The 26,558-nt window shown below is 43.0% G+C and overlaps 1 protein-coding gene across 1 annotated transcript; it reads left to right on the top strand.

Annotated features, from left to right (window-relative positions):
- Window positions 1-387: 387 nt before the first annotated feature.
- map4k5 (mitogen-activated protein kinase kinase kinase kinase 5) lies at window positions 388-26,416 on the top strand. The gene is made up of 33 exons (XM_079174550.1): window positions 388-762; window positions 1,167-1,409; window positions 4,300-4,357; window positions 8,778-8,868; window positions 9,766-9,830; window positions 9,949-10,004; window positions 10,083-10,130; window positions 10,864-10,906; window positions 11,017-11,089; window positions 11,537-11,668; window positions 11,910-11,972; window positions 12,083-12,164; window positions 12,757-12,873; window positions 13,670-13,748; window positions 15,510-15,568; window positions 15,714-15,778; window positions 17,274-17,318; window positions 17,668-17,710; window positions 17,823-18,036; window positions 18,283-18,368; window positions 18,791-18,832; window positions 19,062-19,146; window positions 19,234-19,313; window positions 19,525-19,585; window positions 20,106-20,220; window positions 20,480-20,538; window positions 20,852-20,955; window positions 21,300-21,477; window positions 21,809-21,877; window positions 22,002-22,094; window positions 22,332-22,402; window positions 24,053-24,108; window positions 25,428-26,416. The coding sequence occupies exons 2-33, from the start codon at window positions 1,302-1,304 to the stop codon at window positions 25,513-25,515; spliced, it is 2,628 nt and encodes an 875-aa protein (XP_079030676.1). The 5' UTR covers window positions 388-762; window positions 1,167-1,301; the 3' UTR covers window positions 25,516-26,416.
- Window positions 26,417-26,558: the final 142 nt, after the last annotated feature.

Below are 26,558 nucleotides of genomic sequence, written 5' to 3'. Positions count from 1 at the left end.
GAGTAAAAAATATAAAATGTAAAAAATGCAAAATATATACAATGGAATAGAATAATATTAAATTAACTAACTGAACAGTAGTGCAACGATTGTTTTTTAACCAACAACAAACAAACAACAGCGTAACAGAGTTATAGTCTTGTGAATGATTTGGCCGGAGGTGATTTATTGTCTTATTCATCATAGTACTTGTAGAGTAATTTATTTTGATAACTTCCTTTGTGATGTGCTCCGTGTTGTAATTATTTCCCTGTTTTTATACTTGATTGTTGTTTTGCCACCAGACATTTTTTTATTGTGTTGTTTATTTTTTTCTGTTGAGTGTTAGATTTTCCGAGGCAGCTCATGAACGCAGCATCGGGATCCTGTATAACTGCGACCCCTCAGAGCTTAGCAACAGACTGTTGCTTTTTCGGTTGATTGGGAAAATAAATTTAAAAGTAATACTTGACATTATTAATGTAGTTTTCCTACAGTAATAACGTACTTAAACTGTCAGCAGAGGGAAGTGACATGTCAACGGCTAATTAAACTTATTGCTGGAGAACCGGACTCGGCTATAACAGTGAAGGAGACAGAGCGAAGGAGACAGAGTGAACAGCGACAGCCAGCTGAAGTTTATTACTGTTTCCTCGATAACAAAGGGGGACGCTTTTCTTCTTCTTCTTTGGTGCTATTATTCGACGCCACCGTGCAGGTCAAAGGCCTCGAAAAGATTTGCAATGCAAGATGTATTCGTCCACGATGTTTGCATTGTAAAAGGTAAGTTTAGGCACAGTTGAAGTTAGCTAGAACCAGTAGCGAAGCTAAGCTAACGTGTGCAAGTTAGCATTAGCTGTTAGCTGCCTGGGTGAAACGTTAGACCTGGCTCTGGCTATTTGCTGGAATGACCCACAGTGTCCATGCTAACCGTTAAACACACGCGATGTTGTTTTAGTGGTCAGAACGAGCTGTGGGTAACTTTATTATTTGAATGGAAATTTAAGAGAAATGAAATGCATAACGTTAGGTTGGTGTTGGTGTTGGGTGACAGATGTCACGGTATGTGACACAACATCTACTAATCTTTTCTGTGGCTATTGACGCACATAACTTGGATGAAATGTCAAACTTTGGTGTCGTTTTAACACTTTCCTTCCAATACTTCTCTTGTGTCTCTCGATCAGGACATGGAGCACAGAGGAGGACCGTCTGAGTAACAGGGATTGACTTTAATATACATTCAGGACCTGCCCTTCATCAAACCTCCGCCACTAGATTTGATCTACTAAATGTAAAAGGGTCGTTTGGTTCAAGCTACCATGGACATCTATCCCCGGCCAAGCGGCGAAATCCAGAGGAGGAACCCTCAGCATGACTTTGAGCTCATCCAGAGGGTGGGAAGTGGCACATATGGAGACGTGTACAAGGTATAGTGAAGCTGCTGTTTCCCACAGCCTGTCATTAGCGCTGCACATATCTGGCTTTACCATCATCACGTGACTTATTAATTCAAGTAGAGCCAGAGTGTTGTTTGTTTTGTGACTCATAATAACATGTGGCCAACACATTTGGCAGTAGCTGTTGAATGAGTGCCAAGTTCGGCATCCCTTCATTTGGTCTTCTTCTGCTACTAAAATACACTTTATTGGCAGGAATAACAGTACTGTCACGTGAAACGATCTACGTCGTGTATTCATTGTGAGATGCAAGACGATGATTAGTTGATTAATCAACTAGTAGATCAAAATAAAATGAATCTGCAAAATGACCGGTTTTCTGGTTCCTGCGTCTCAAATGTGAGGATTTGCTTCATTATTCTGGTCGTATATGAATTAAATATCTTAAAGAGTTTTGGACTGTTTGTCATTCAAAACAATCAATTAGAAGACGCTATGATGAGCATTTTTCTCTATTTTTTTTCTCTCCACATTTTACAGACTAAACGACTAGTAAATTGATTAAGGATAAAGTCTGCAGATTAATCAGTAATACAAATGATGGTTGCAGCCCTAGTATCGTTTTCCTGGTTGTGCAAGTTAACTGAAATAATTCCCTGAACCCGTTTGACTGACTGAGTGAGATGAACAGTGAAAGCTTGTACCTGCTTGTCTAATTTATCCACATCACTTTTTATGATGGAGCCCATGTTACCCATCCCTAGTCCAAAGCAGCAGTATAACCGCAGTAGTATTTCCTCAAAATGGATACGATCAGTTATAGTTTTACTTTTATTAAACTGTCATCTACAACATCAATGTGATGTTTATGTTACCAGAGAGGAAAAAGAAGGAACCGTTGGTGGACTGTATTTGCTGCCTTCAGAAGCTTTACTGCTTTCACCAAATGATTTTCAGTTGTCTCGTATGAAACTGGGTAAGAGTGCAATCTTTGTACACATGATCAATCATTCATGAGTCAAACAAACAGAGTCACTGCACTGCCAGAAACAGTCCCAGATTAAAAACAGTTACACAAAGAATTCATATCACCAGATTATTAGAGTTTTACTGCATAGAATCCAAAGAAAATGTTTCTTTATGGTTATATTAGTATATTCTTAATTGGCATGTATTGGAGAAATAGATTGCACTGTGCTGCTGCAATGAACCAAAGAAATGCTATTATGAGAAAATGTCCTGCTAAGCAAGCTGATTTATCCACATTTCCCCCACTGTCTGTTGACTGTGGGGAGGTGTGTGTTTTTCTGGGGCCGTTCTTGTTTATCAGCCACAGATAAACAGACGACCCATCTGATCCAGAGTGTGATAGTTCAGGCCGCCTGTCGTCCACACACAGCCTCTCTAGCCAGCCCCCCCCCCCCCCCCCTCACCCCCCACCCCCACCCCCAGACGGGCCACCGGTGGAATGCTGCGCCTGGTATTCTCCCGCAGCTCTTAGGCTGAGCACTGCAGCGCGCTGAAATATGATCGGGCCCCTGTCTAAACACGCGTTCTGCTGGGTGTGTTCTGGGCGCCACTGACGGCAGAAACACCTCAAATTGTGAAAAGGCCTCCCTCGGTCCGCTGTGCTCGGTTGACTTTTAACGCGCACAGAAATCCTTGCCTCGGATGAATTATTACATCTGTTTGTATTCATTTGAGAACCACATATTGCTCTCTTTTGTTATCGCTGGTGATAATGATTCATTTATCTTCATTCTCATGTCATACTCTTTAGCTCTTGGTGTAGTTTGTTGTTATAATATCCCTTTTTAAATGCCCGAATTTAGTCTAGAATCAGTACTTCTTAAAGGTTCACTCATCATTATGTACCAAAATCTTACTGTACAAGGAAAGAAACGTACGCACGTTTTTGGTTTTTGAGTTGATGAAAGGCAGTAACAGTATCTAGGATGGGTCAATAATGTAGGTCAGTGCATTGATACTAGCGCTGTCTCTGTCGCTGCTTTGTCGCTGGTTTGATGACAAAGAAGGAACCAGTGACTCCTGCACGCTGCCGGTCACTTCTACTCATAAACGATGTGGGTTAAGAGGGTTTATCCTTCAGTCGGCCTTCAGTGTGTGCAAGAATAACTTGAAGTTGTTGGATGTCGGGAACTATTTTCATGTTTATTTGTTAGTCAGCGTCAACATTCTCACTTCAGTTGGCTGAACCAGAGATCTGTAGACATCAGGCGCACCTGGCCTGGATTTTGAAGTCCGTGCAACCTACTTCAAGATTTCTTACAAATGGATTGGTGTGTTTTAAAAAAAAATCTAATGCCATTGCGACGTAGCCGTGGGTGAAATACGGTATTAAACTGAAGTTGGTAATGCACACACATGTAGAACAAAAGGTTGACCCTGTCCAGCGTGAGCTCTGGGGATGGTGCGTGTTTAAGTAGACTGTAGGTCTGATTGTACTCCAGTGTGTAGTGATGCTGCCTTTGACTGATGGAGAGGGGGGGGTTGTGTTCTACTCCACTACTCTCAGCGCAGAGAGGATCATACAAATGGCATTTATTGGTTTGATGCTTATGTGGGTCAAACCTGTGACAGAATACAGTCTCATGTCATGTAATGTTCAAGGTTGCAACTGACTTATTTTCATTTTTTGATTAATCTGACGGTCCAAAAATTCAAAATATTCAATTTACCGTCAAAGAAGACAAAAGCAAAGAGACAGAACTTAAGAAGTTGGATCTAAAGAACGTTCAGCATTCTTGATGGAAACTTGTTTTTTTTTTTGTATATCGACGAATCAAACCTCTAGCTCAGTCCTAAACTGTTATAACACAAGTTGTGATTAAAGCGGTAATATTAACTGCGTTGTGATATTTAGAGCCGCGCTGACCGTTGCGCCTTTGTGTCTTTTCAGGCTCGAAACATACAAACCGGGGAGCTCGCTGCTGTGAAGATCATAAAGTTGGAACCAGGTAAGAGTGATGTTCACAAAAATAATACAAACGTCTGGAACATAAAGTCTGCTATTTTCCAGACGTTTGAATGGAATGTACCAAAAGTATCCAAATGACCACAAATCAAAATATTGTAGTACACTGCCAATACTCATGACCCATTGATGTTTTGCATATTTCAATGTAAATCATGATCATTGGTCAATATCCAAAATAACGTTATGTAGAGTGCAGAGCCACAAACAGACTTCTGGCTTAAAGGTGGGACAATATATCTATCTATCTGTCCTTTATTTATGCAGGAAGGCATATGATTTATGAATGCAATATTCATTATTATTATTTGTTTCTTATTATTATCATTATATATTCTTGCAACTAAAATATTTAATTTCTTAACTAAATGTAAGGTAAAGTGATTCTAGTAGGTTTTTAGTGTCATTTTTGATAATTATCGGGATATCATCTAGAGTCACAATTGTCTTGGATAATGGTGACGTGAACGTTTGATTTCGTCCCATGCCTCGTCTGGTGTGCAGCATCAGTCAAATACGACCGTTTTGAAGCGATATGGAGAGCGAGGTGATGCGAGATGTTTGGTGTGAAGCGGAGGACGACGTTTCTGTCCCAGCTCGGCTGTCTGTGCTGCGGATGACCTAGTGACGGGATTAGTGGGATTATAATGAGGGCTTTGTACCACCAGCAACCAGACTGAGCTCAGATGATTACCAGTCAGTGGACGAGGACATTCACTCCTGTTTGTTTTCTCTTTCATTCATCATGTCGCTGTGATCATGTCTGTGAGTGAGAGGGTGAGGGGATGTTTTCATCTGAAGTTTACACGCGTTGATTTCTTCAGGTGTCATATTGTATCTGAGACTTCATTTCAAAATCATGGCTCTGAAATCTTTTCTAATAATCTGATAAACTCTTATTTAAAGCATAAATATCTTTTACTGGAAGATGGGAGGAGGGGGGGGATTAGTGTGTGTGTGTGTGTGTGTATGTGTGTGTGTGTCAGAAGATCAGGGGCTTAGCTGTAACCTGAGAAAAAGAATCTGACTTTTAAGAATACAAATAAATCTTTTATTCTCAATATAATTACATTTGAAGTAAATCTGCACTCTGAGGCTGCAAACTACCGTCATTTTCACTCTCCATGAATCTGCCCTTCATTTTCTTGAGCAATCGATTCGTTATTCTGTCTTTAAAATGTCCAAAAATAAGAAAAATGCCGTTTTAATCCTCCAAAACTCAAATCCATTAAATGTAGAGTGATGGGGGGGTTTACGGTTTAAGTCATGTTTAAATGGTTGAGTGCAGTGTTACAGCTTAACACGGAGGATTTTAAAGGTTACAATTATCCGTTGCATAGCCCTGCACAGGTTGTCCTATAAGCATCTTTAAACACGCTTTATATTTGTTCTATTCCTACTTGCTTTATCTTTTCTTTTTTTTCCGATGAAACCAGGATTAACCCAGCTCAGGTCGTTCTGTTTAAGCAGGACTCTCTTTTCTTTGCTGGAGTCACTCCTCCCTGTGCTTCAGGTAAACGGCTTTGGGCGGAGCGCAGACTCAAACAGGTTTGACCAGGAGGAGTGACGCTGCTGTTAAGTAAGGGGCCGAGAGGGAGGGAGAGAGAGAGAGAGATGGGAGTGGTGAAGCGAAGCCCTCTGTTGGCCACAGAGCAGGTTAATCTGATTAGTTCGTGGTAAACAACTATTTAAGATTAAATTAGTTTGGGTCATCAACACGGAGTGAGGAGAGATTTATTCTTTTTTTTTTTCTTTTTCTCCTGTGTACAAACTAACTCATCAGTTATTTTTTGAACACCATCTCTACATCCCTCACTGTTCCTCTTTCCCTCTTAAGACACCTGAGAAGTTTCCATTACAAATCCAGCTTTGGTGCTTTTTTTGTAGTGATCAATTATCCCGTTTTCATTTAAAGATAAACTTCTTTTCTTCAAACATGTCACCTTATGTTTAACAGAACATCCATCAAATTCTATTGGTGTGGAATTGTGCAGGACTTGACATTGAATAAGTCCAACCTGCTGAATAGAAAGGTGAAGCATTGAGCGAGGTTGTGTATATTCAGAGGGTCTGAGAGGAAGTGGCTACACTCTTACGCCTCAACTCACCAAGAAGAGGAGACTGTGGTGTGAAGCTTGTGTTGGACCGAGCTCACAGTCCTGTCACTGGCATGACCCTTGATCAAACTTTTGTGGCTTCTTGAACCAGTTTCTCTCTGTCAACAAATGTTATATTATTGTGATAAACACCAGATGTTCCTGTGAAATGACTCTGGATTAAAGAGCACAGTAATTACTAATGCAGTTATATGTCTCTGCCACATAACGCTACAGAAAACTCATTAAATAGGTTACAAACGATGAAGAATGTGGAAAATGATTTTCATGTTCGTCATCATTAAAGCTGAGGCATTCATTAGTTTGTCCTCATTATGCTACAGAAAGACAAAGAGGAGGAAACAACTTTAGTTTTACAGATGGAAGGAAAGAGCTCAGTTTGTAGCATTGACCCTTTAACATGGCCTCTGTTGACATTCCTGAGCAGACTTTATTCTTGGCAAGCAAGAATAATAAATCCCATTTTAAAAGTTTTTTTTTTCCCCACTGCAATAAGAACTCACACACACACACTGGTGACTTTCCCTTCCATTTGCACAATCAACATCTCAGCTGTGTAACAGCAAAAATGTGGGACGCTTGATTTAAGGATAAGGTTATTTACATTCTTTTTTTTTTATTTTTGTTGTTGGGGTTTAGACCAAAATCATCCATCAGTAACTCTCTGAATAATTTCTGACTTTCCTACTCGACCGTAAGCGCATTGGTTCATACCTAAGACGTAAATATGATATAGTTACGGTAAGGAGAGTACTTTATTAAAACAGCTCGACACTATTGTTTTGTAGCGTTACGGTAGTAAAAGGTGTATTTGTTCGGGGCTATTTTCAACCGGCTCCACGTAAACAACATATCCAACAATGGACCACGATGAAGCTCTATAGTCCATCAGGTTTTGATTGGTTGAAAGTAAAATGCTTCGTTGGAGCAATTCATTACCAATGTTGGTCTTTGCACACGATTTGTTTTCTTTGTGAGAGTGTGAAGGGATTAATCTGATGAGTCTGTTTCATGTGATGTTTGTATTAAACTCTTCACAGTCACATACCGGTACTTGTTGTTCTTTTATCTACTTTTAGACGGCTAATAGTTGTATTCTCTTCCCTTCTGATGGAACTAAATACCCATATTCGTAGCCGTGGGTAAGAGGATGATGGAACTGGTTTGTTGTCTTATCAGCTGGATGGTTATGCACGTGTTGGCATTCCAGCCTCTTTAATTCAGACGCTCCCGTGAGAGGGCCCGACTTCTCCCAGACAGACTAAAAACAAGACTGCTCTTTACTCCGGGTTAAAGACGTTGTTTGTGTGCTGATGAAATGCCTCGGTTTGTCCAGGATGCATCTCCAGAGTTCAAATGCCCCTGTATCATTCTAATCAGGCCGCGAGACCACGAGCCGCCCGGTACGGTGTCTGGAGCTGTGTGTTGTGTTGTGTAGTGTTGCAGGTCAACAACTTCTCTCCGTCTTCAGGGATGGAGCCGGTGGTACTCGCCAAAGCTTGGGCGCATTTTTGAGACTGCTGATTTTTTACAACCGGATTTAGACATCAAAACACCTTTTTGTTGACCTGCAAGATGAGCAGAATTTAAACACATTGCAGAAAAACAAATGCTTTGTTGACATTTCCACTACAAGTATGTGCGTTTTTCTTTTTTTTTTGTGTGTCCATTAAATGAGCTTAATCTGGACTGATGCCTTTGATGGCAGTCTGTTGATAGAGCGCTGAAGCTGGCAGAGCTTAACCCTCCTCTTGATGTATTCCAGGACCATGTCTCTGCACAATTGGGAGCAGCTGGGCGTACATATTTTATTCTTCTTACTTCCTACTAGTCGGATGTGTTGGAGCGCTTTTGCTGAACTGGAAAGCAGCCTGGATATCGGCTCATACCACAAAAACTTTAAAAGTACAAGGTGTTCCTTCTATTGGTATTGGCTGTTTAATAATGTGCCGTTCTTATACAGAGATAACAGATTGATTAATATAGTCGGAGTGAAATATGGGAAGATTTTGTTCTGTGGTTTTTGAGTTTGGCAAATGTTTGTGGAAAGCGTTTTTCTGAAATGTTTATGGTGTGCACAACCTTTTGTATCATCTGAAAAATACTTCCAGTTCAAGGACTTTTCTCATGTAAAAAAACACTAAGACTTTTATTCTGTAGATTTTTGTAGATGATTTATAAACCAAACATTTTAAATTTCATGTCCACAATCATTCAAATGAAACGGTTCTCTGAGCAGAAAATGAAAACTTTTTGTCCATGTGTGATTTCTCCCTCTGTTTCCAGGGGATGACTTTTCCATCATCCAGCAGGAAATCTTCATGGTGAAGGAATGCATGCACCACAATATTGTGGCCTACTTTGGGAGCTACCTCTGGTAAGAGCCTCTTAAAATACTCCTGCTTTGTCATTTTATCCTCTGTATTTCCACGCAGCCAGTTCGACGTATAACGTTTGTGAAATTCATAACTGTCAAACGGATTTAACGAGCCGCTGCCTGAAAGTCACCCGACGTATTTAAAGACTTGGTCACACCTGTGTGTGTGTGTGTGTGTGTGTGTGTGACTCAAACCGTTTGACGGGTGCTGACTCTTCTGTTCTAACGGAGCCTGGTGTTCTGTGGCTGTTTTTCTGAGAGGAAGTTCGGGCTGGTCCGCCCGCCGCTGCCTCCGACTTCCAGCAGGTTTAACTGGAATATGAGCCTCTGATCTGTTTTTATGTGGCTGTTAGTGCAGAGAGATGCACGTCTCGTCACAGCAGGCACGTCTTGTACAGTCTCGCCACAGAGAGCACAAATGGTTACTGTGAAACGTTAATGAGCAACCCACCATGCGTTGATTATTATGGAACTAGATTAATTGCTTTAGAAGAACCACAATTTTTAAGTTTTCCGCTCGGACCGGTTTCCTGGCCTGAAATCATTTCTATGTAGAGTATCCTCGTCTCCTGTGGCCGAGTTTGATCACACTGGTGGTATTTTTAGCTCCTTATCAAAGGCTTGACATCATTTTTCTACTCGCTGCTCTGTTAGATCTCCAGTTCACCAACAGAAGCACTAATCATTGTTTATTCTTTCACCTTTCTGCATAATGTTTATTAACATGTGTTGGTTAAGTTGTTTCAGGAAGGTTTGCTGATTTGTACAGCTTAACTTGTTCAACAAGACACCTTTGCTGCCTAATTGTTTAACCACATGTCAAAATATTTGGATACTTATCATATAACTAGCAGAGCAAGCAGTTCCTAAATTCATATTTTCCTCTGATTTCATCAGTCGAGAGAAACTTTGGATCTGTATGGAGTACTGTGGTGGAGGATCTCTGCAGGACATTTATCATGGTGAGCTTTTGTCTTATTCACAACGAGTACGATGAACTCGTAAAGTGTTTTTTAAAAACTCTACGCACATTGTGAAATCCTTAACCTGCAAAAATAGAATGAATTTGTGTTGTAATAGTGACGGGACCGCTCTCGGAGCTTCAGATAGCGTACGTCTGCAGAGAGACTATACAGGTAATTGTACTTTTACGTATTTTTTTTAAATTGTATTTGAGTTGAACTCGTTACTGAATACATTCCTTCCCTTCACAGGGTTTGGGATATCTGCACACCAAGGGCAAGATGCACCGTGATATTAAGGTATCCTATCTTTTCTGCTTTGTTTTGTTCTCTTTGTTGTTCTCACTTCACCTCATGCAAACAAACAAAACACGAGAGAACAGGAGGGAGAAAAGGAGAAGTGTGAGATTGTCAAAAAGAGGTTGTGCAGCCTGAAAACACTTAACGTCACTGTAAATGCATCTTGTTGGCCCTCAAGCAGCCCAGAGGTGTGACTGCTCTCGGATGCAGCAGCAGCAGCGCTGCAGAGGTGTGAACTGAAGCCACAGGAAAAGTGTAGCCGGGGATGTGCTCATTCGAAAGCATGTGATCAGTTGATCACGCACACAGACTGCAGCCTCAGTTTCATGTGTTCTCACAGAAGGTCAGGGTCGGACCTATTATCTTTACTCTGCGCTACGCAGCGAGCACTTCCTGTTTCCTCTCCTCTCACCCCAGGATGCCTCCAGAGAGACTGTCAGTCACGGCCAACAGAAACAGTCGGTGGGACTGTCAGAAAGCGGTGATACTGGTGCACCTTTACTGGCAAGCCTGATCAGTACCAGACCAGCCGTTAATGTTTCAACTCCACCAGATGTTTCTGACGATGTGTAACACATGATTGGCACTTTTATTATGAACCAGTTTGGCAACACAGCAGCGCAGTATTTTCAGCCTCAGTCTCATGATGCTAAAATATCATTATGATCTCTTGAATGTATTTTCTTTAAAGTAAAATAAATGTTTTTATGGGATCTTTTTTTTTTTTTAACAGGGTGCCAACATACTTCTTACAGACAACGGAGATGTGAAGTTAGGTAAGTCGCTCTTTAGCGTCTTAATTCTCAAGAGACTTGAACGCCTCCTGTAGCTTTCAGTCGTCTGTGGATTACGTAATCTGAAAAAACCCTGTCAATCCTCCTTACAGCTGATTTTGGAGTTGCAGCCAAAATAACAGCCACCATTGCCAAAAGGAAGTCCTTCATCGGAACACCTTATTGGTGAGTGTGTCGCCATCATTAAATGAGCCAGTGGGCCTTTGACTTAGCTGAATAGTTTGAAGAACTATGGGGGAAGTGTTTATATTCCGAGAAGCGTTTTAAACAGATACTAGCACATTTTCTCAACTGTCTGTGTCGTCTTCTATCTAACAGAATCTAGTTTGTGGTGACAACATGTACAAGTGGTTAGATGGACGCTTCCCCTAAAAGATACAAGTACAAATTCACACAGCAGCTGAAGTGTTTTTGAGTAAGACAATGAATCCTCACCACTGAGCTCTAAACACACTGTCAAAGGGGGGGAAAGTAAACTGAGTTTTCCTCCACAGATCACCAGTATCTCATTATTAGTACCAGCGTTGTTTTTCCACTTCAAAAGAGGCCTCCCAGCCGTTCATCCTTCTTCTTGGAGACTCATCCCTGAATTCTTGTCCTGAATCTGTGTAGGATGGCTCCAGAAGTAGCAGCAGTGGAGAAGAACGGCGGCTACAACCAGTTGTGTGATATCTGGGCCGTCGGCATCACGTCCATAGAGCTGGCCGAGCTGCAGCCTCCAATGTTTGACCTCCACCCAATGAGGCATGTCTTACTGTTCCTCCAAAGGATGATCAGTCAGAGCTTCCTCAGACGATTCTTAAGCTGCTTTTCTCCTTTTCTGTTGCTGTCATGTTTCATCACCTTTTTTCATTACTTAACTGGTCATACTGTTTAATTCAAAATATGTTAAGGCTTTTATTAAAATAGGACGCCTACTTAAGTATGTTTCCCTCTTTAAGTCTGTGAAAACCACTCTTAATTCAAGTTTTTCGTTCATCCTTAGGGCCTTGTTTTTGATGTCAAAGAGCAGCTTCCAGCCTCCGAAGCTAAAAGACAAAAACATATGGTGATTGCCCAGAATATTCAGTGTGCTTTATGAAACCTTACACTTTGGTCTCAGAAGGATAACGGTGACGGACGGACATTGCATTAAAACAAAATCATCTTGTTCCCCAGGTCCACCGCCTTCCATAACTTTGTCAAAGTGTCTCTGACAAAGAACCCAAAGAAGAGGCCCACTGCAGAAAAACTTCTATCGGTAATGTTTCCTACTGGGCGCGTCGGCAGACTGTATGGTAGACATTATACAGTAGGAGATTGAAATGGTTGCAACAAAGGATGTATTGCAGTATTTTTTAGCCTGAACCTATTGACAATGGAAATTTAGCATGTTAGCCAAAAGGATCTTTGTTGTCCCAATGAGCTTCTATGTGGTTTGGCTGAATTTCATAACTTTGTGGGCCAGAGTCAGATCATGGCCTGTAGGGATTAAGTTATTAGCAATTACATTCTTAAATAACGTCAACGAAGCCTCAGTCCAGAGGAAGAAGGCTGGTGCTCCGGCCTGTATGCTTATTCCAAGACAAACTATCTTTTAAGAAGCAGCAGAGCTATGGGCTTCTCATCATTAGCTCAGTGCCCGTCTCTGAGGAAAGCTGTCCAGGAATCTGATGATTAACACAGTGAAACCTGGACTCTCATATCTATATCTGCAGGGAATCTGGTGTCCCGGTTAGCATGGACCTTGTGTGTGAGATTAAGGATGTCGGACCACAAGTATTTAAACTATTATTCTCAAATGATGCACCGGTTCGTAATAACTTCCAATCTGTCCTTTTTTTCCCCTGCAGCATGCGTATGTAGCCCAGACGGGTTTGACGAGGAGGCTCGCTGTTGATCTCCTCGATAAGATGAACAACCCAGACAACCACCAGCATTACAGTGAGGTGGACGATGATGACCTGGAGGTAACGACTCAAAATAGCACCAATACTGTGAGACATTTGCTTTGAAAACCTAAGAAGGAAATTTAAAGTCTACAAAGAAGTGAAGAAGAAAGATATAGACAATATTATATACTTTTTAAAAAGTATTAAAAAAATGTGCCCCAGTTGTCTCTTTGTCCAATTTCCCCAGACCTTGTTGTAAAACGGACTTTCATGCAAACACGGTCAGTCTCTGTCAGCGGGGAATGTAAATATTAGCACACCGTGTTTTTTCAGCAACTTAGTCAAAAAGGTGATCTTGGCTGAAGTCTGTTTTCATGTTCCCCTAAAGCGCCCTTCCCCCTCTTCTTGATTCTCTCCACCGACATTATTATTCCAACTGGAATCAACATCACATCTACGTGGCAGCCAAAGAGGTGGTACGAGTGCCTTTTTTTTAAAGGACCATTGTGCTGCTCTCCCCCTGACAGCAGTAGCACTGTCTTGGCCACCATGAATGAAAAAAAAACCCCTGAAGGCTATTTACTGCAAGCAATGGAGCTTGTTGCAAACAGGCAGTCTCTGGGATGCATAATAATGTGACGATGCTCTCAGTTCTCCTTTAAACTTCACATGCAAGTTTCAGGTGTTGCTTCTGCAGAATCTTTAAAACGATAAACGTCATCATTGTTCTAAATGACTCCAGGCTACACGGCGTCGGTGTTATATCATTTGACAGCACTTTACCCTACTTTCTGCACTTGTCTTGTCAAGTGTGGCTCCCACTGTCCAAACCTATTTTCTTATCTTTAAATCTTTGTCGCCCTCTCTGCCTCAGCCCCTCTCTGCAATCAGACACACCATCCGCTCCACCAACAAAGAAGCCAGAGCCGAGAGGACGCGCTCAGAGTTAGACTGTAAGTAAACGAGAAGCCCAAACCTCAGCACCAAGATAAAGGCCAACCCCCCCTGCTGTGCATCTGTCCTGTCGTTGGTCAGCATGTCAGTCGGCCCGGCTGTGTAGGTTGATGGAGGTCCGTCGGCTCGTCAGAGGGTCATCCCACTAATCCTGCAGAACTGGCTGGCCCTCTTCCAGACCACAGCATGTGGTAGTGTGTCTAAAAATAGCCCAGGCATTCACGGCAGAGAGAGTGGATGAAGTACATTCCATTACGTTAACTGTCCCTCATCTTTATTCCAGTGAATAATGTGAAATGGCTTGTCTGAAGGGGGGGGGTCATACAAAATGTGCTTCTCACTCAACATGTGTTGGTACTGGATTCGGCAGAGGATCCAGCTTAATATATTCTGTAAATGTGTTATTTTGCAACCCTTCAGGGAAGTGGTTGTGTGTCTGTGTTGTCATCAGTAGATAAAGGTGAACGCTGTGTTGTGCTCGTCATGTCGGAAGTTTGACTGTTTCTCATTTCATCATTTTGGGTTGATGTAGCAACAGTCCTGTGGTGAGACGTCTGTCTTTATTGGTTGTCTCATTTATCTGTAGCGATACGTGCCGTGCTTCATTGTGTCTTGTGTACCAGATACACTTCCTGTTCAGTTGTATCTATATTTCTCACAATTACGTCTTGACTTTCCCTCCTACATGAAGCAAACAATGGGAAAGACCGAGGAGGGCCGTACTCGAGTCCTAGCTTCACTGAGGGCCACGGGGGGGATGCAGGTCAGTGACAGTGTAGTGAGACGTTGTGTGTTTGCTCACTCCCAACACCTCCTGAGAATCAGGATAATGTTGTCGCACACAACAGAACATTGTGTTTGAGATTTAAGTGGCACTAATAAGGTGAGTTGCTCTGCATGTGGCGGCTACTTACAGTTTCTTTAGTTTCAATAAAGTTTGGACGTTGTGATGTCTTGGTTCCTGTCAGACCGACTGAAATGACATCGTGGATGACTAATCCGATCCTAACATGGAGTTTGACTCATACGTCTCACCTGATTCCTCAACCGTTAGTGACTCACCTCCTCGCTGTTATCTGTTTTAAATGCTGCAGCACTTCCACATTATCAGCATAGCAGAAAACCACGACCGGAAAGGAGTCTCTGTGGTCTCAATTCTTGAATACAAAGTTTCTTTGTTAATGAGAAGCCGATTATGTGGGAGTATTTATTGGCTGGGTTGAGTCCTTTTCGCCTTCATACCTACAGCAGGATCACTCCTGTTTATACTGGACACACACGGGATCAACTGCTCAAACCTAAACTAAGAGGAATCTGTTCCACGAGCTATTTGTATTTCTTGCTATGTCCTCTCCCCAGTTTGTCCCCAAAGTCAACAGATCTGGTGAAGAGTAATCTGTTTGTCTCTGGTGACCGACGAGTCTTCAGCCTCCAGACCAAATATTCACATCGTATCATAATGAATCAGAGAAGGAGCTCTGTGGTGTTTTCTAACGGAAGCAGTTGATCTGCTGTTGGTTCGTTCTTTCTTACACGTGTGTTCTAAGGCTCCTGCTACTAATGCACATGAGTACTACTCCCAAGGCTTTGTGTGTCTTGAAGTGTTGGGCACTGATGCCCTCTAGTGCCAAAGGTGTGTGTGATAGATAGATATAAACTTTAGTGTGTGTGTGTGTGTGTGTGTGTGTGTGTGTGTGTGTGTGTGTGTGTGTGTGGAAAACAACAACACACAACTGAACACACTTTTCTGTCATTTACAGTTGACAAGCTCCAGTTTGAACCACCTCTCCGGAAGGAAACTGAGGCTCGTTCTGAAATGGTGATGATCATCTTCACTTTAGTCAATCAGTATTCAAGTGCTACCTTCTGTTTGTAAACAATATTTTTTTTTTAAGTGCATGTTGAAAAACAATATCTACAAATGAAAAAAAATTGTATTTGTGTGCGTGTGCGTCTTTCCACAGGATGTGAGTAAAGATAATGACTTCCCTTCCCCCTGGAGTCCCTTTGCAGAGGGAGGAATAACCAGGTAATCCATGGAAACTGTTGTCCCAGGAGCTGCTCCTGTCCCCCCCCCCCCCTCCCTCCCTCCCTCCCTCCCTCCCTCTCCCATGACCTGGCTTATGTATTAGGTGGATCCATCCCTAGATTCATTCAGAGAAAGGAAACTAATGCTTTGTTAAAGTTTGTTTAAAATGTAAAACAAAATGCAGGGATACACAATATTAGTGGCAGTGAACGTATAGTTCAAGAAAGCAAGACGTCTGATGAAAAGACTGCCTAAAGCAGGGGTGTCAAACATACGGCCCGCGGGCCGGATCCGGCCCGCCACGTCATTTTATGTGGCCCGCGAATCTACCAGCAAAAAAAAAAAAAAATGGAAATCGCGCACGGCGGAGCTCCTCCCCGATCCGCGCGCACACACCTCCACCAGCGTATGTGGCAGCCCCCCCGACGACGACGAAGGAGCAGCAGCACCCCCCCCCCCCCCCCCCCCCCCCCCCCCCCCCCGCCGACAACCGGCCCTTTGGGGGCAACCATGATGCCGATGCGGCCCCAGAGCAACAATGAGTTTGACACCCCTGGCCTAAAGCATCTAAGTTGTGCTCTGTAACCTCCTCTGGATGCTCCTCGCTGCCTCCCACGTTGACCTGCTTATTGACCAGAGCTAACCTGTGTCTGTGCATGAACTCACTCTCCCCGTCTGCACTTTGAAATGTTGCTTTGGCCTCTTAAGCTCCTTCTCACTTGTTCAATGTGCTTTGACTGTTTTTTCTCCTTCCACTTCTCTCTGTCCTCTTTTGGCCTCTCTCTCTCTCTCTCGCTCTCGCTCTCTCTCTCTCTCTCTCTCTCTCTCTCGTCTTGTCCCACGAAGGAGCCTTCTCAAAAGCGTTGAGGACGAATTGTTCCAACGGTAACCCTAACACTGTGTGTGTGTCGTACCCTAAACCACGTCATCCACTCCACCCCTCGCTTGGTCCCGATCCTCTTTGCAGTGACACCCCTCCATTCACCATCCGTGGTGTGATAGTAGCCGTAGATCCAAACTGTGCATACGTTAATCTGAGACAACCAGGCAGGTAGAACAGTGTGATGTACAAAGAGACCGAGAAATACTGCAGCGTTACACTAGAAAGACTTGCTTGCTCAGACTTAATGGACGGGGATGTAGAATAAAGTCTATTGCTGTTTTAACACCTTTACTTCCTGTTTCCAAAGAACTTTGTTAAAGTTGCATCACTTGTTTTTGTCTCTAGTTTCATGGATAATAAAGAGGATGCATAGATTTGTTTTTTTTAATTATTTTTTTTAAACTAATGCCACAGTAAACGTATTAAGTGAGAGATTTTAGTTGGAATTGAAGCTCTCTCAGGTTAGAACGAATACGCCCCACTTCATTTCCTCAGAGTCCTCCTCTCTTTATCTCCGAGGAGGGATTTTACATAAACATTTGCACCACTGACGCTTCTCCTGAGCTCCAGAGTCTTGTTTTGCACACTGATCGCTGTGTTTGTTTCCTGCAGGGGACACATCGCCCATCTCGAAGATGCCTTAGAAGAAGTGGAGCTGTGAGTGATTTACACAAAAACATTGGTGACACTTTCTATGACGCCCGTGTCTATGATGCATTACAGACATTATGTTTAAAGCACTGTGTAATTATAGTTATAAGCAGTCATGAATATTCATAAGGCCTTTTTACAGTAATCATAACGCATAAAGGATTTTATGACTTGTAAGGTATATCTTTTTTTGAAAGTATCATAATGTATTATAATTCCCATGGTTGTAATACATTATAATCATAACACATAGGTATGTTCGTAATGCATTATAGACATGCGCGTCATAGAAAGTCCGACCCAAACATTCCTTGCTGTAGTTTACATCGTTCTAAAAAAACAACCTCCATTTCAGGTCAACTCTCAAGCCCGGGATTCCTCCTCCTCTGCCTCCGAAGGTGATCCCCAAAGTTATAAATGACATTTTACTGTGTGGGTTTTTTGCCATTAAGACTCATATGTAGTGCTTTGCATTCACATCAAACTGTTTTCTCTCTTTCTACCCGTCAGCCACGATTAAACAGCTCGTCAGATGAGCTCGGCCTTAACGATGAGCGGTCTCTGACGGTCCGGAGGTTCCCCAACTCCGAGAACGGACCGAGCCAGGTGGTTCGCATCCAGAGCACACCTGAGCACCTGGGCAACAAGGTGGCGCACTCGCCTCCGGATTTCCTCTCTGTCAGCGTCAGCAGCCCCGGCCTTTTGTCTCACGCCTCTGATCCTGGTGAGTCTTAAGAGTCTGAATTTACACACATTTACGTGCAATAACCTGTTCATGAGTCTTAAATCAAGCAGGTGTCTAAATGAGAACTTGTTTTATTTTTACAAGCTCTCAGTAAATGTGAATGTAAAGGTAAGAGAGCCTGATGTGAATGCGTCTTATCGTTGGATTTAGATTCTGGGTGTTTGACCGTCTGATTAATAACTTCATAACAAATGTCATTTTCGTCTGCTTGCTCTCTCGTGACAGATAATGATTCGGATGACAGTGTGAATGGAGGCAGTCCCAAGATGCCACCCAACCGACAGCACCGGAAGGAGAAGAAGGATTTCCCTGTGAGTCTGGAGATACTGAACAACATATTACGCTGCAGCATGTATTCCAGTCATGATCAGCCACACTCCTCGTCGTTAGTTTCAGGAGTGAAATGTCATCTGTGGTTTCAGAGCCTACATTTTAATCTGTGGAGTGTCTCCAACTTGCTGGCTGGCCTCCCACTAAAAACCTCAAATATGAGTTTTCCCTTCGTCAGAGCCAAAACACTAACCGCCAAAGAGGGAATTTTGGCATCTACTCATGTCGAACATTAATTCACTTTGACAGAAGACGCACAAAAGAAAACACTCCGTGTTGTTGTTTGTTCGGCTCATTGTTTAGGCCGAAGCTAAATTAAGCCGCTAAATTGAAAGTCATTGTGGCCGTCCTCTCTGTATTTAGTGTTTTTTTTTTTTATTTTGTTTCCTCTGCTCCTCGTTAGAAACCAGCCATCAACGGTCTTCCTCCCACTCCTAAAGTACTGGTGAGTGAATCCTCTGCATTGTTCCTCGCAGCCTTCACTTTTCCCTGCTGGCCTGGTTTCATGGGCATTGTCATTACTCTCTTGTCTGAGCTGCTGCTGTACATTCTGTAGATATTTTGTGTCCTCAGAGCTTTCTGCTTTGTGGTCGCTTCAGCTCATTAAACCCTGGCTGACATTTCAGCGCTTCGCTGTTCTGAGCCATGTTGCTTTTTTTTTCTTTTCATTTCAGATGGGAGCCTGTTTCTCTAAAGTGTTTGATGGCTGTCCACTGAATATCAACTGTGCCACATCATGGATTCATCCAGACACCAAAGGTACCGCTCCCTTTAATAACAAGCGTGTTACACAAACGGCTTTTATTTAGGCCAAAGCTTAATTAGAAACAAATGTTTGTCTTCTAGATCAGTACCTAATCTTTGGGACGGTGGATGGAATCTACACGCTGAACCTTAACGAGCTGCATGAAGCCACAATGGAGCAGGTAACGGGAGTTATTATAACCCGGGTTTGTTAAAAGTGGTACTTACTTTGTATGGGAGGTTTATATTGTTTGCTAAGTAAATGTACTAGTTGTTGATGGGGCTTTTTTTTAAACATATGGAACACCACAAAATATTTTTTTAAAGAACTTGTTACTAGTAGTAAACCAGATAGCTAATGATTGTACCACTTTTGTTTAATTCCGTATTTAGCTGTTCCCGAGGAAGTGCACATGGCTGTATGTCATCAACAACATCCTGATGTCGTTATCTGGTAGGTGATGGACTTCTCACAGCCTCCTGCTTCACTGACCACTGTCATAACCTGCTGCCTCCACATCTGCAGCCCTACAATAACTGTTTCTTATGTTTGTCATCAGAGCCTCAATGAACTTTGTCTCTGCAGGTTACAATGTAGGATAGCTGCACTAGCAAGTATAGTTTGTTTCATATATTTAAACATGAGGATGTGATTAGAAAGTTTGGGTTTCACCCTCAGCTGTTTGCTTCTTGGTGTACCTGACGTCTGTTCTCTTCTCTTCCCTTCCCGTCCATCCTCCTCCTCCTCCTCCTCCTCTCGCCTGGCTTGATTTGATATTCTACTAACTGGCTTCATCAGAAGGTAATCATGCTTCACATCATCGTCACACTGTTGTTGTTGCCCCTGCTCACATCTAACCGTTCGACATGTGAAAGCTGCTTTATGGATCCAGAATGTGTTTTTAAAATAGATGACGAGTAGAAAAGTTGACCCTGTCACGTCGTAACATATGACGCGTAATATTCCGCTGCAGGGAGAACCTTCCAGCTGTACTCTCACAATCTCATCGGGCTGTTTGAGCAGCTGAGGAAGCCCGGCCTGGCTGCTCAGTTCCAGACTCATCGCTTCCCAGACAAAATGTTACCCAGGTGAGAACACGTGTCCCGAGTTTTTGGTCTCATATATAACATTCTCTCACCACACGTTCCTGTCGCTTTTGTGATTAGGTCACAACTCAGCTTAAACTTTAAACATGTGGCCCAGCATGAGTGTGGCAGTCTTTTTTGTTCCTTACCGCCTTCCATCATGAAGAACTACTGCAGTGGTAGAAGCACTGGCCGACTTCCCTGATTCTAGACGTCATCGGCTCTTTTACGTCGCAACAACTTGACTGTTTTCTCTCCTCAGGAGGTTCGCCCTGACAACTAAGATCCCCGACACAAAGGGCTGTCACAAGTGCTGCATTGGTGAGTGGCCTTTGCCTCCCAACCCCTCTGTTTTATTTACTCACCCGTCCATCATATCACACTGTGTCAATACATGATTAACATCTCCGTTCTGGGCATGTCTCCCTTAGCTGTGTTGCAATGTTTGTGTTCTCTAAGCCCTCGTGACTTTTCACATTGTGCACTAATCTGAGTGCGGTTTGAATAAATTGACGTTTTTTTAATTTCTTTTTCCGAGACCATTTTTTTAAAACCACATACTCTGTGCAACGTAGGTTTATAACAATATACATCAATCGAGCTACACTTAGTGACAGTCTTCTCTATTTCACAGTGAGAAATCCATATACAGGCCACAAGTACTTGTGTGGAGCGCTGCAGTCTGGGATTGTCTTGTTGCAGTGGTATGAGCCCATGCAGAGGTTCATGCTTATCAAGGTAAATTGGCTATTTTTATCTTATCTAATTCATCAATTTTATTTATTTTATTTTTTTCTAATTTATTAATGTAATTCCATTTTTTCTAATTTATCAATTTAATTTAATTCATTTTTTTCTAATTCATCAATTTTATAAAAAATTTTAATTTATCTATTTTATTTTTTCTAATTTATCCATTTTATTTTTTCTAATTTATCTATTTTATTTTATTTTTTTCTATTTTATTTTTTCTAATTTATCTATTTATTTATTTTCTAATTTATCTATCTATTTAATTAATTTATCATTACACATCAGAACACCATTGACTCAAACCTGTTGGTGCTCTCTTTCTGCTGCAGCACTTTGACTTCCCTCTTCCCAGCCCACTGAAAGTGTTTGAGATGCTGGTGGTCCCGGAGCACGAGTACCCTCTGGTGTGTGTGGCCATCAGCCGGGGAAACGAGCCGGGCCAGGTGGTCCGCTTTGAGACCATCGACCTGAACTCCTGCTCCTCCTGGTTCACAGAGGTTGGAAAAAGTAGGTGAAGCGTGTACTGTGTTGTGGAGACGAACACCATGAAAACAATAGAAAGACGAGCTGTCTGTCGGCCGTAACCTCCCCAGAATGCAAAGCAGCCTCACGTCTTTGTGGATTTATTATTAGTGAAGGGCTTGTGTGCAGTTTGAACAACCAGGCACACAACATGTGATGACATGGCTTTTTGTTAACTTTCTAAACCATGCTTCTTCTGCTCAGAAATGAGCAAAGAACCTCTAAGGAGAGTGAAAAGTAGTTGTGCTAAACTTTTAATTACTTGTCATGAATACATTGATGATGATTGTTAACGTTGTACCTTTCCTTCCCACAGCTAAGCAGCAGGTGGATGCAATCCATGTCACCCAGCTGGAGAGAGACACCGTGTTGGTGTGTTTAGACAGTAAGTACTCTTTTCATCAGCTCGGACCAGAATCTGTACCAGCAGCTCAAGTACGGTGTTGGCTGTAAGTCTCTACGTTCTGCCACATCGTTTTTACAACCTTTTTCATTGTTTCGCTCCCCAGAAAATCTGAAGATTGTTAATCTCCTGGGCAGACTGAAGTCCAACAAGAAGCTGGCATCTGAGCTCAGCTTTGATTTCTGTATCGAATCTGTTGGTAAGCTTTTAGACGGAAGGTCTTGGGATTTTACACTCTGAATAATTTGTAGCTCTATTTCTTTACACAGTGTAATACCTTACAACGAAACGTCCTTAACGTAAAGGGAATTATAGGCTGGCAGGTGTAGTTACAGTAGAGCTTTTTGTAAACTCAAAGTGAATGTAATTGTTCCTCTTGATGACGCTGGCAGTGTTTCAGTGACACGTGGCCTCTTACCTTTTTGTTTTCTGACAGTGTGCCTTCAGGACAGCGTCCTGGCCTTCTGGAAACATGGCATGCAAGGAAAGAACTTCAAGTCTAATGAGGTAAAAAAACAACAACAACATCTGACCATATACAACAGCTGGGTGGCGATTATATTGAACTACAAATTCACAAAAACGTCTTGTTTTGATACTGTACCATTTTATTATGTGTCGGTAGTCGAGTATATATCACCTCTAAGCTTTTCAGTCTTCAGGGGAGGAACTCCTGGTAAATAGGGTCAAATAGTAGTAAGATAAAAACCTAAATGTGTATTTTGGATGTTTTCTTTCCACTGGTCTGAAAGAAGACCTGTTATGGAAGTAAAATAGCCCAACATTTCAAAATTGGTCAGTGCATGACAGACATTTTTCATGGGTTGCCAGTGAAAAACTGTTCCTGAATACGAGCCTGTTTGTTCTCCACATGAGAACACCTTGTCTGTTGTCAACAAAGACCCTGAGTGCCGGCCGTTTATACGGGTGGCGACGCGCTGCACATGATCCCGGGAGATTAGACCTCAGGTGAAGCCAGACAAAGTGTCTTTGTGTCGGGCCGAGGTAATGAATTTGTCGTCCTTTCGCGGAGGGATTACGCGTTCACCCGATCACGAGTGGCGCTCGGCGGCAGAGTTAAAAGTTCAAGAGATCGCAGGGAGGTGAAGCGTTCTGTTTTTATGAAAAGTGATACGGGGGGAGAGGGGCCAGCCTTTAGAAAGCTCGCCGAGTCAGACGTGGTCCTCTGGCGCTCGGGTGAAACAGAAGGTCTGATCCCAGCCCAGCTTCACGGTTCCGCCACAGCAAGGATTTTTGAAATGTCAGCTGCCATGCAAAATTCATGCTCAATCATAAAACGAAGCCCGCCGCACGACAGCAGCGGCACTAAATAATTCAGCCTTTGTCTCGTTATGATTCCTCTCAAGAGCGAAGGCATTCAAGGGAGGGGCGGGCGGGCCTGTTGATCCGCTCCGGTGGGTGCTTCTCTGAACACCCGAGACCTTGTTCTCGTTTAGACCTCAACGGATCAGATCTCTCCCGAGGCCAAGGACTTACACCTAGCAGGTGTCGCACGCCGACTATCTCGCATCTGTCGACAACTTTTCGTGACATGTCAACACGTGAGAGTGTGTGTGTGTTTTGAAGGGGCCCCTTGTTCTTCCCGCTGCACAGTGTCGGGCTACATCGTGTGACTAGTGAGCTCCAGCGTTGTACACGATAACAGAGTCCCTAGACACGGCACTCGGTTACCTGCAGTCTGTTCAAAGACATATAGACGTTTTGTACCTGAAGACACACAATAAGTGATCCCAATGTAAACAGTCACCGAACCACCAACGCTCAAAACACAGGGCGGGAACTCTATCGCTCTGACGTTGATTGACAGGTCTTTAAATGTACAGACTGACACTAAACAACTAGATAATAGTAATGTTTTGTGATGCCGCTAAAGGTAACTAATAAGTTCAGTGTCAGCAAACGTGACGTGTAAGATTGGTAACAAACGTACAGTGTTTGGCAAGACAGGAGCCCCCCCCCCCCCCCCCCCCATGCCTTATATCTAGAAGTCTGCTCTTGTGGAGGTCTGTCTGGTGAAAACGGGCTTCAGTATAACGACACTTGTTGATTCATGCGTTTTAATGCCCCCTCTGCACCAGCAGCACGTCGGATACACAGAAAACCAAATGTCAGTGTTGTGTTTATGTCCTTCCCCAGGTGACCCAGGAGATCTGTGATCGAAGCAGAGTCTTCCGCCTCCTCGGATCTGACAGGTTGGTACAGAGATCTTTCCCTCTTGAGCTACATCAGTGCAGACGAGTGATCAAAACGAGTCTCAACGGACTTCTACGACGCGTCACCTCACAAGCAAACGGGACTACAGACGGTGTCTCACTCTACCTCCTCACCCTATCTATCTGTCTTTACATCAATACCCCTGCTGGTATAGTTTCAGCCCCCATGAGCTGCGTAATATCAGGCACTCGTGTTGTGGCTGTCCTCCCTCAGGTCTGATTACCTGGAAACCACCAAACAGCTCGCTCACCTGCTGCTCTCTACCGGTCTCTCCTCGCTCTAATCTAAACCCAACTGTTCCTTGAACATCTCTCTCTCTCTCTCTCTCTCTCTCGCTCTCGCTCTCGCTCTCGCTCTCTCTGGTTAGAAGATAGTGAAACATTATTACAGTTTCCTGAAGTCCAAATAGATGTCGTCAAACCCGTCATGTGAGATGACGCAAATCTGGAACTTTACTCCTGCACAGACAGCAAGGCTGCGACTGACGAGTCCTTTCTCTTAATTAATACATTCATGGTGTGAATCGGGACAAAAGCAGTAAATCCTCACGTTTTAGAAACCAGGACCAACAGTTTGCATGAAAAAGGTCTTCAATTATTTAACGACAATCAAAATAGTTGCAGATTATTTTTCTGTTAATCGGTCGATGTCATGATGGTTGGTTTGAGCTGCAGACACAGTAGGATGTGATTTAGCACACGCACACACAGACACACACACACACACACAGACACAGAGCGTGCTCAGTCAGTGATGACTCCTGATGAAGCCGTCCTGCCTGTGGCACCGGAGTAAGGCCCCCCCCCCCCCCCCCCCATGTTTTATTCACCACTGCCCGGGCACTGCCAGCCTGGTTTGAGTGTCTCTCCACGCTTCTGTAATTTCATCTGATGGAACGGACAGTATGGGCTGTAGCTTCCCTGCTCGGCTGTCACGACCACATGGCGTCTGAAGATGCTGACGTCCTGATCTGACTGTGTATTTCTAACGCCGAAGTGTAACAAGTTGTGGTTTTTAAATTGCTGGTAGAACAATGCTAGCTGTTTCCAGTCTTTATGCTAAGCTAAGCTAACCGGCTGCTCGCTCTAGTGTCGATTGAGACCATATATGGGATGTATCAATCTCCTCAGCGAACTCTCAGCAAGAATGCAACTAAGTTTATTTCCCAACATGTTGAAGTATTCCTTAATGTACAAGTGATGTGTAGTTTTATGCTCCACCAGGTACCACGACCGCCATCGTTTAGTATTTCTGTGACGTTCTAACCGTGGTGTCTGTGTTTTTGTTTGTTTTCTAGGGTGGTGGTTTTGCAGAGCCGGCCCACAGTCAACCCCACGGCCCACAGCAACCTCTACATTTTAGCAGGTCATGAGAACAGTTACTGAGCCTCCCCCAGAGGAACGTGGAGGACATGCCTCAGTTTCTATTGGGAGAGAACTCCAGACCTTCACCTCAGGTTCTGTGTCGAGGGAAACGTCTGGTTTAACGCAGTTATTGGGAGCTTTTGTTACTGATCTCGGGATCGACAGGTCAGTATATATAGAGAGAGAGAGCGAGAGAGGAGCCTCTTCGGTCTGGATTCATGAGTAGCCTTACACCAGCAACACGCTCATCACAAGCAACACGGAAACCATTACGAGCAGAAAGCGGAGCGCCGATAAAAGCTGCAGTGGACATTGTGGACCGAGTTACATACGAGTTATCTAGAGGTGTTATTAAGTGCCATTAAGATTCACAAGAATTTGTGATTGTATTAGCGAAACAGTGGGAGATTTATTGTGTCATTGTCTGTAACATGTCGCTCATAATCCCGTTGGTAGGCTTGAGAGGAGATTTCACAAGCTCTGTAGTCAAACTAATAGTTCCGTTTCAACACAAACCCCCGAGCATTGTGGGTTATTTAAGCAATATTTATTAACCTCGTGCTAAGTGATGTTGGATTAACAGTGGCAGTGCCGTCCTGCTGTGTGAGGATTAACTACCTAGTGAACAGCAGCTTTGGGTTATTTTCTACTGCTATGTAATATAGTCTCATCTCTCCTGCTCTGCTGCGTTTTTAGAAGTCGGATATAATGTACATTTTTTTTTTTTTTTCTTTACCTTCCTCTTTTATAGACCTTTTACTTCTCATTATTTGCACCATGTAAGCACTTTTGTACATTTTTTTTATTTAAAATTAAAATGACAAAATGAGGGACAATGCTAGGTTTTGCTAACATCTTTGCATTCCCTTCGCAAAATGTTTAATGTATGCTGTTTTTTTTGTAATAAAAAAAGCTGTTAACAAGATAACGCGAGTGGACTTTTTGTGTTTTGTGAGATTGGATTGATGCAACGGAGCAGATGACGAGGGTCTGAAGGGAGGAACGGAGGAACCACAGGTGAGTATTAGTTTCCATCATTTCACCGTTTAGTCTGCCAGTCCTCT

Source organism: Pholis gunnellus (genome assembly GCF_910591455.1).
Source record: "Pholis gunnellus genome assembly, chromosome: 15".
NCBI lineage: Eukaryota > Metazoa > Chordata > Actinopteri > Perciformes > Pholidae > Pholis > Pholis gunnellus.
This window is presented reverse-complemented; position numbering and strand designations above follow the sequence as displayed.

Excerpts from the sequence above, each read along its gene's own strand:
- map4k5 (XM_079174550.1), top strand. The coding sequence starts at position 1,302 with ATGGACATCTATCCCCGGCCAAGCGGCGAAATCCAGAGGAGGAACCCT. Across the intron at positions 9,831-9,948 it reads TCTGCAGGACATTTATCATG|TGACGGGACCGCTCTCGGAG; the intron begins GTGAGCTTTTGT and ends GTGTTGTAATAG. Across the intron at positions 19,586-20,105 it reads CATCCTGATGTCGTTATCTG|GGAGAACCTTCCAGCTGTAC; the intron begins GTAGGTGATGGA and ends ATTCCGCTGCAG.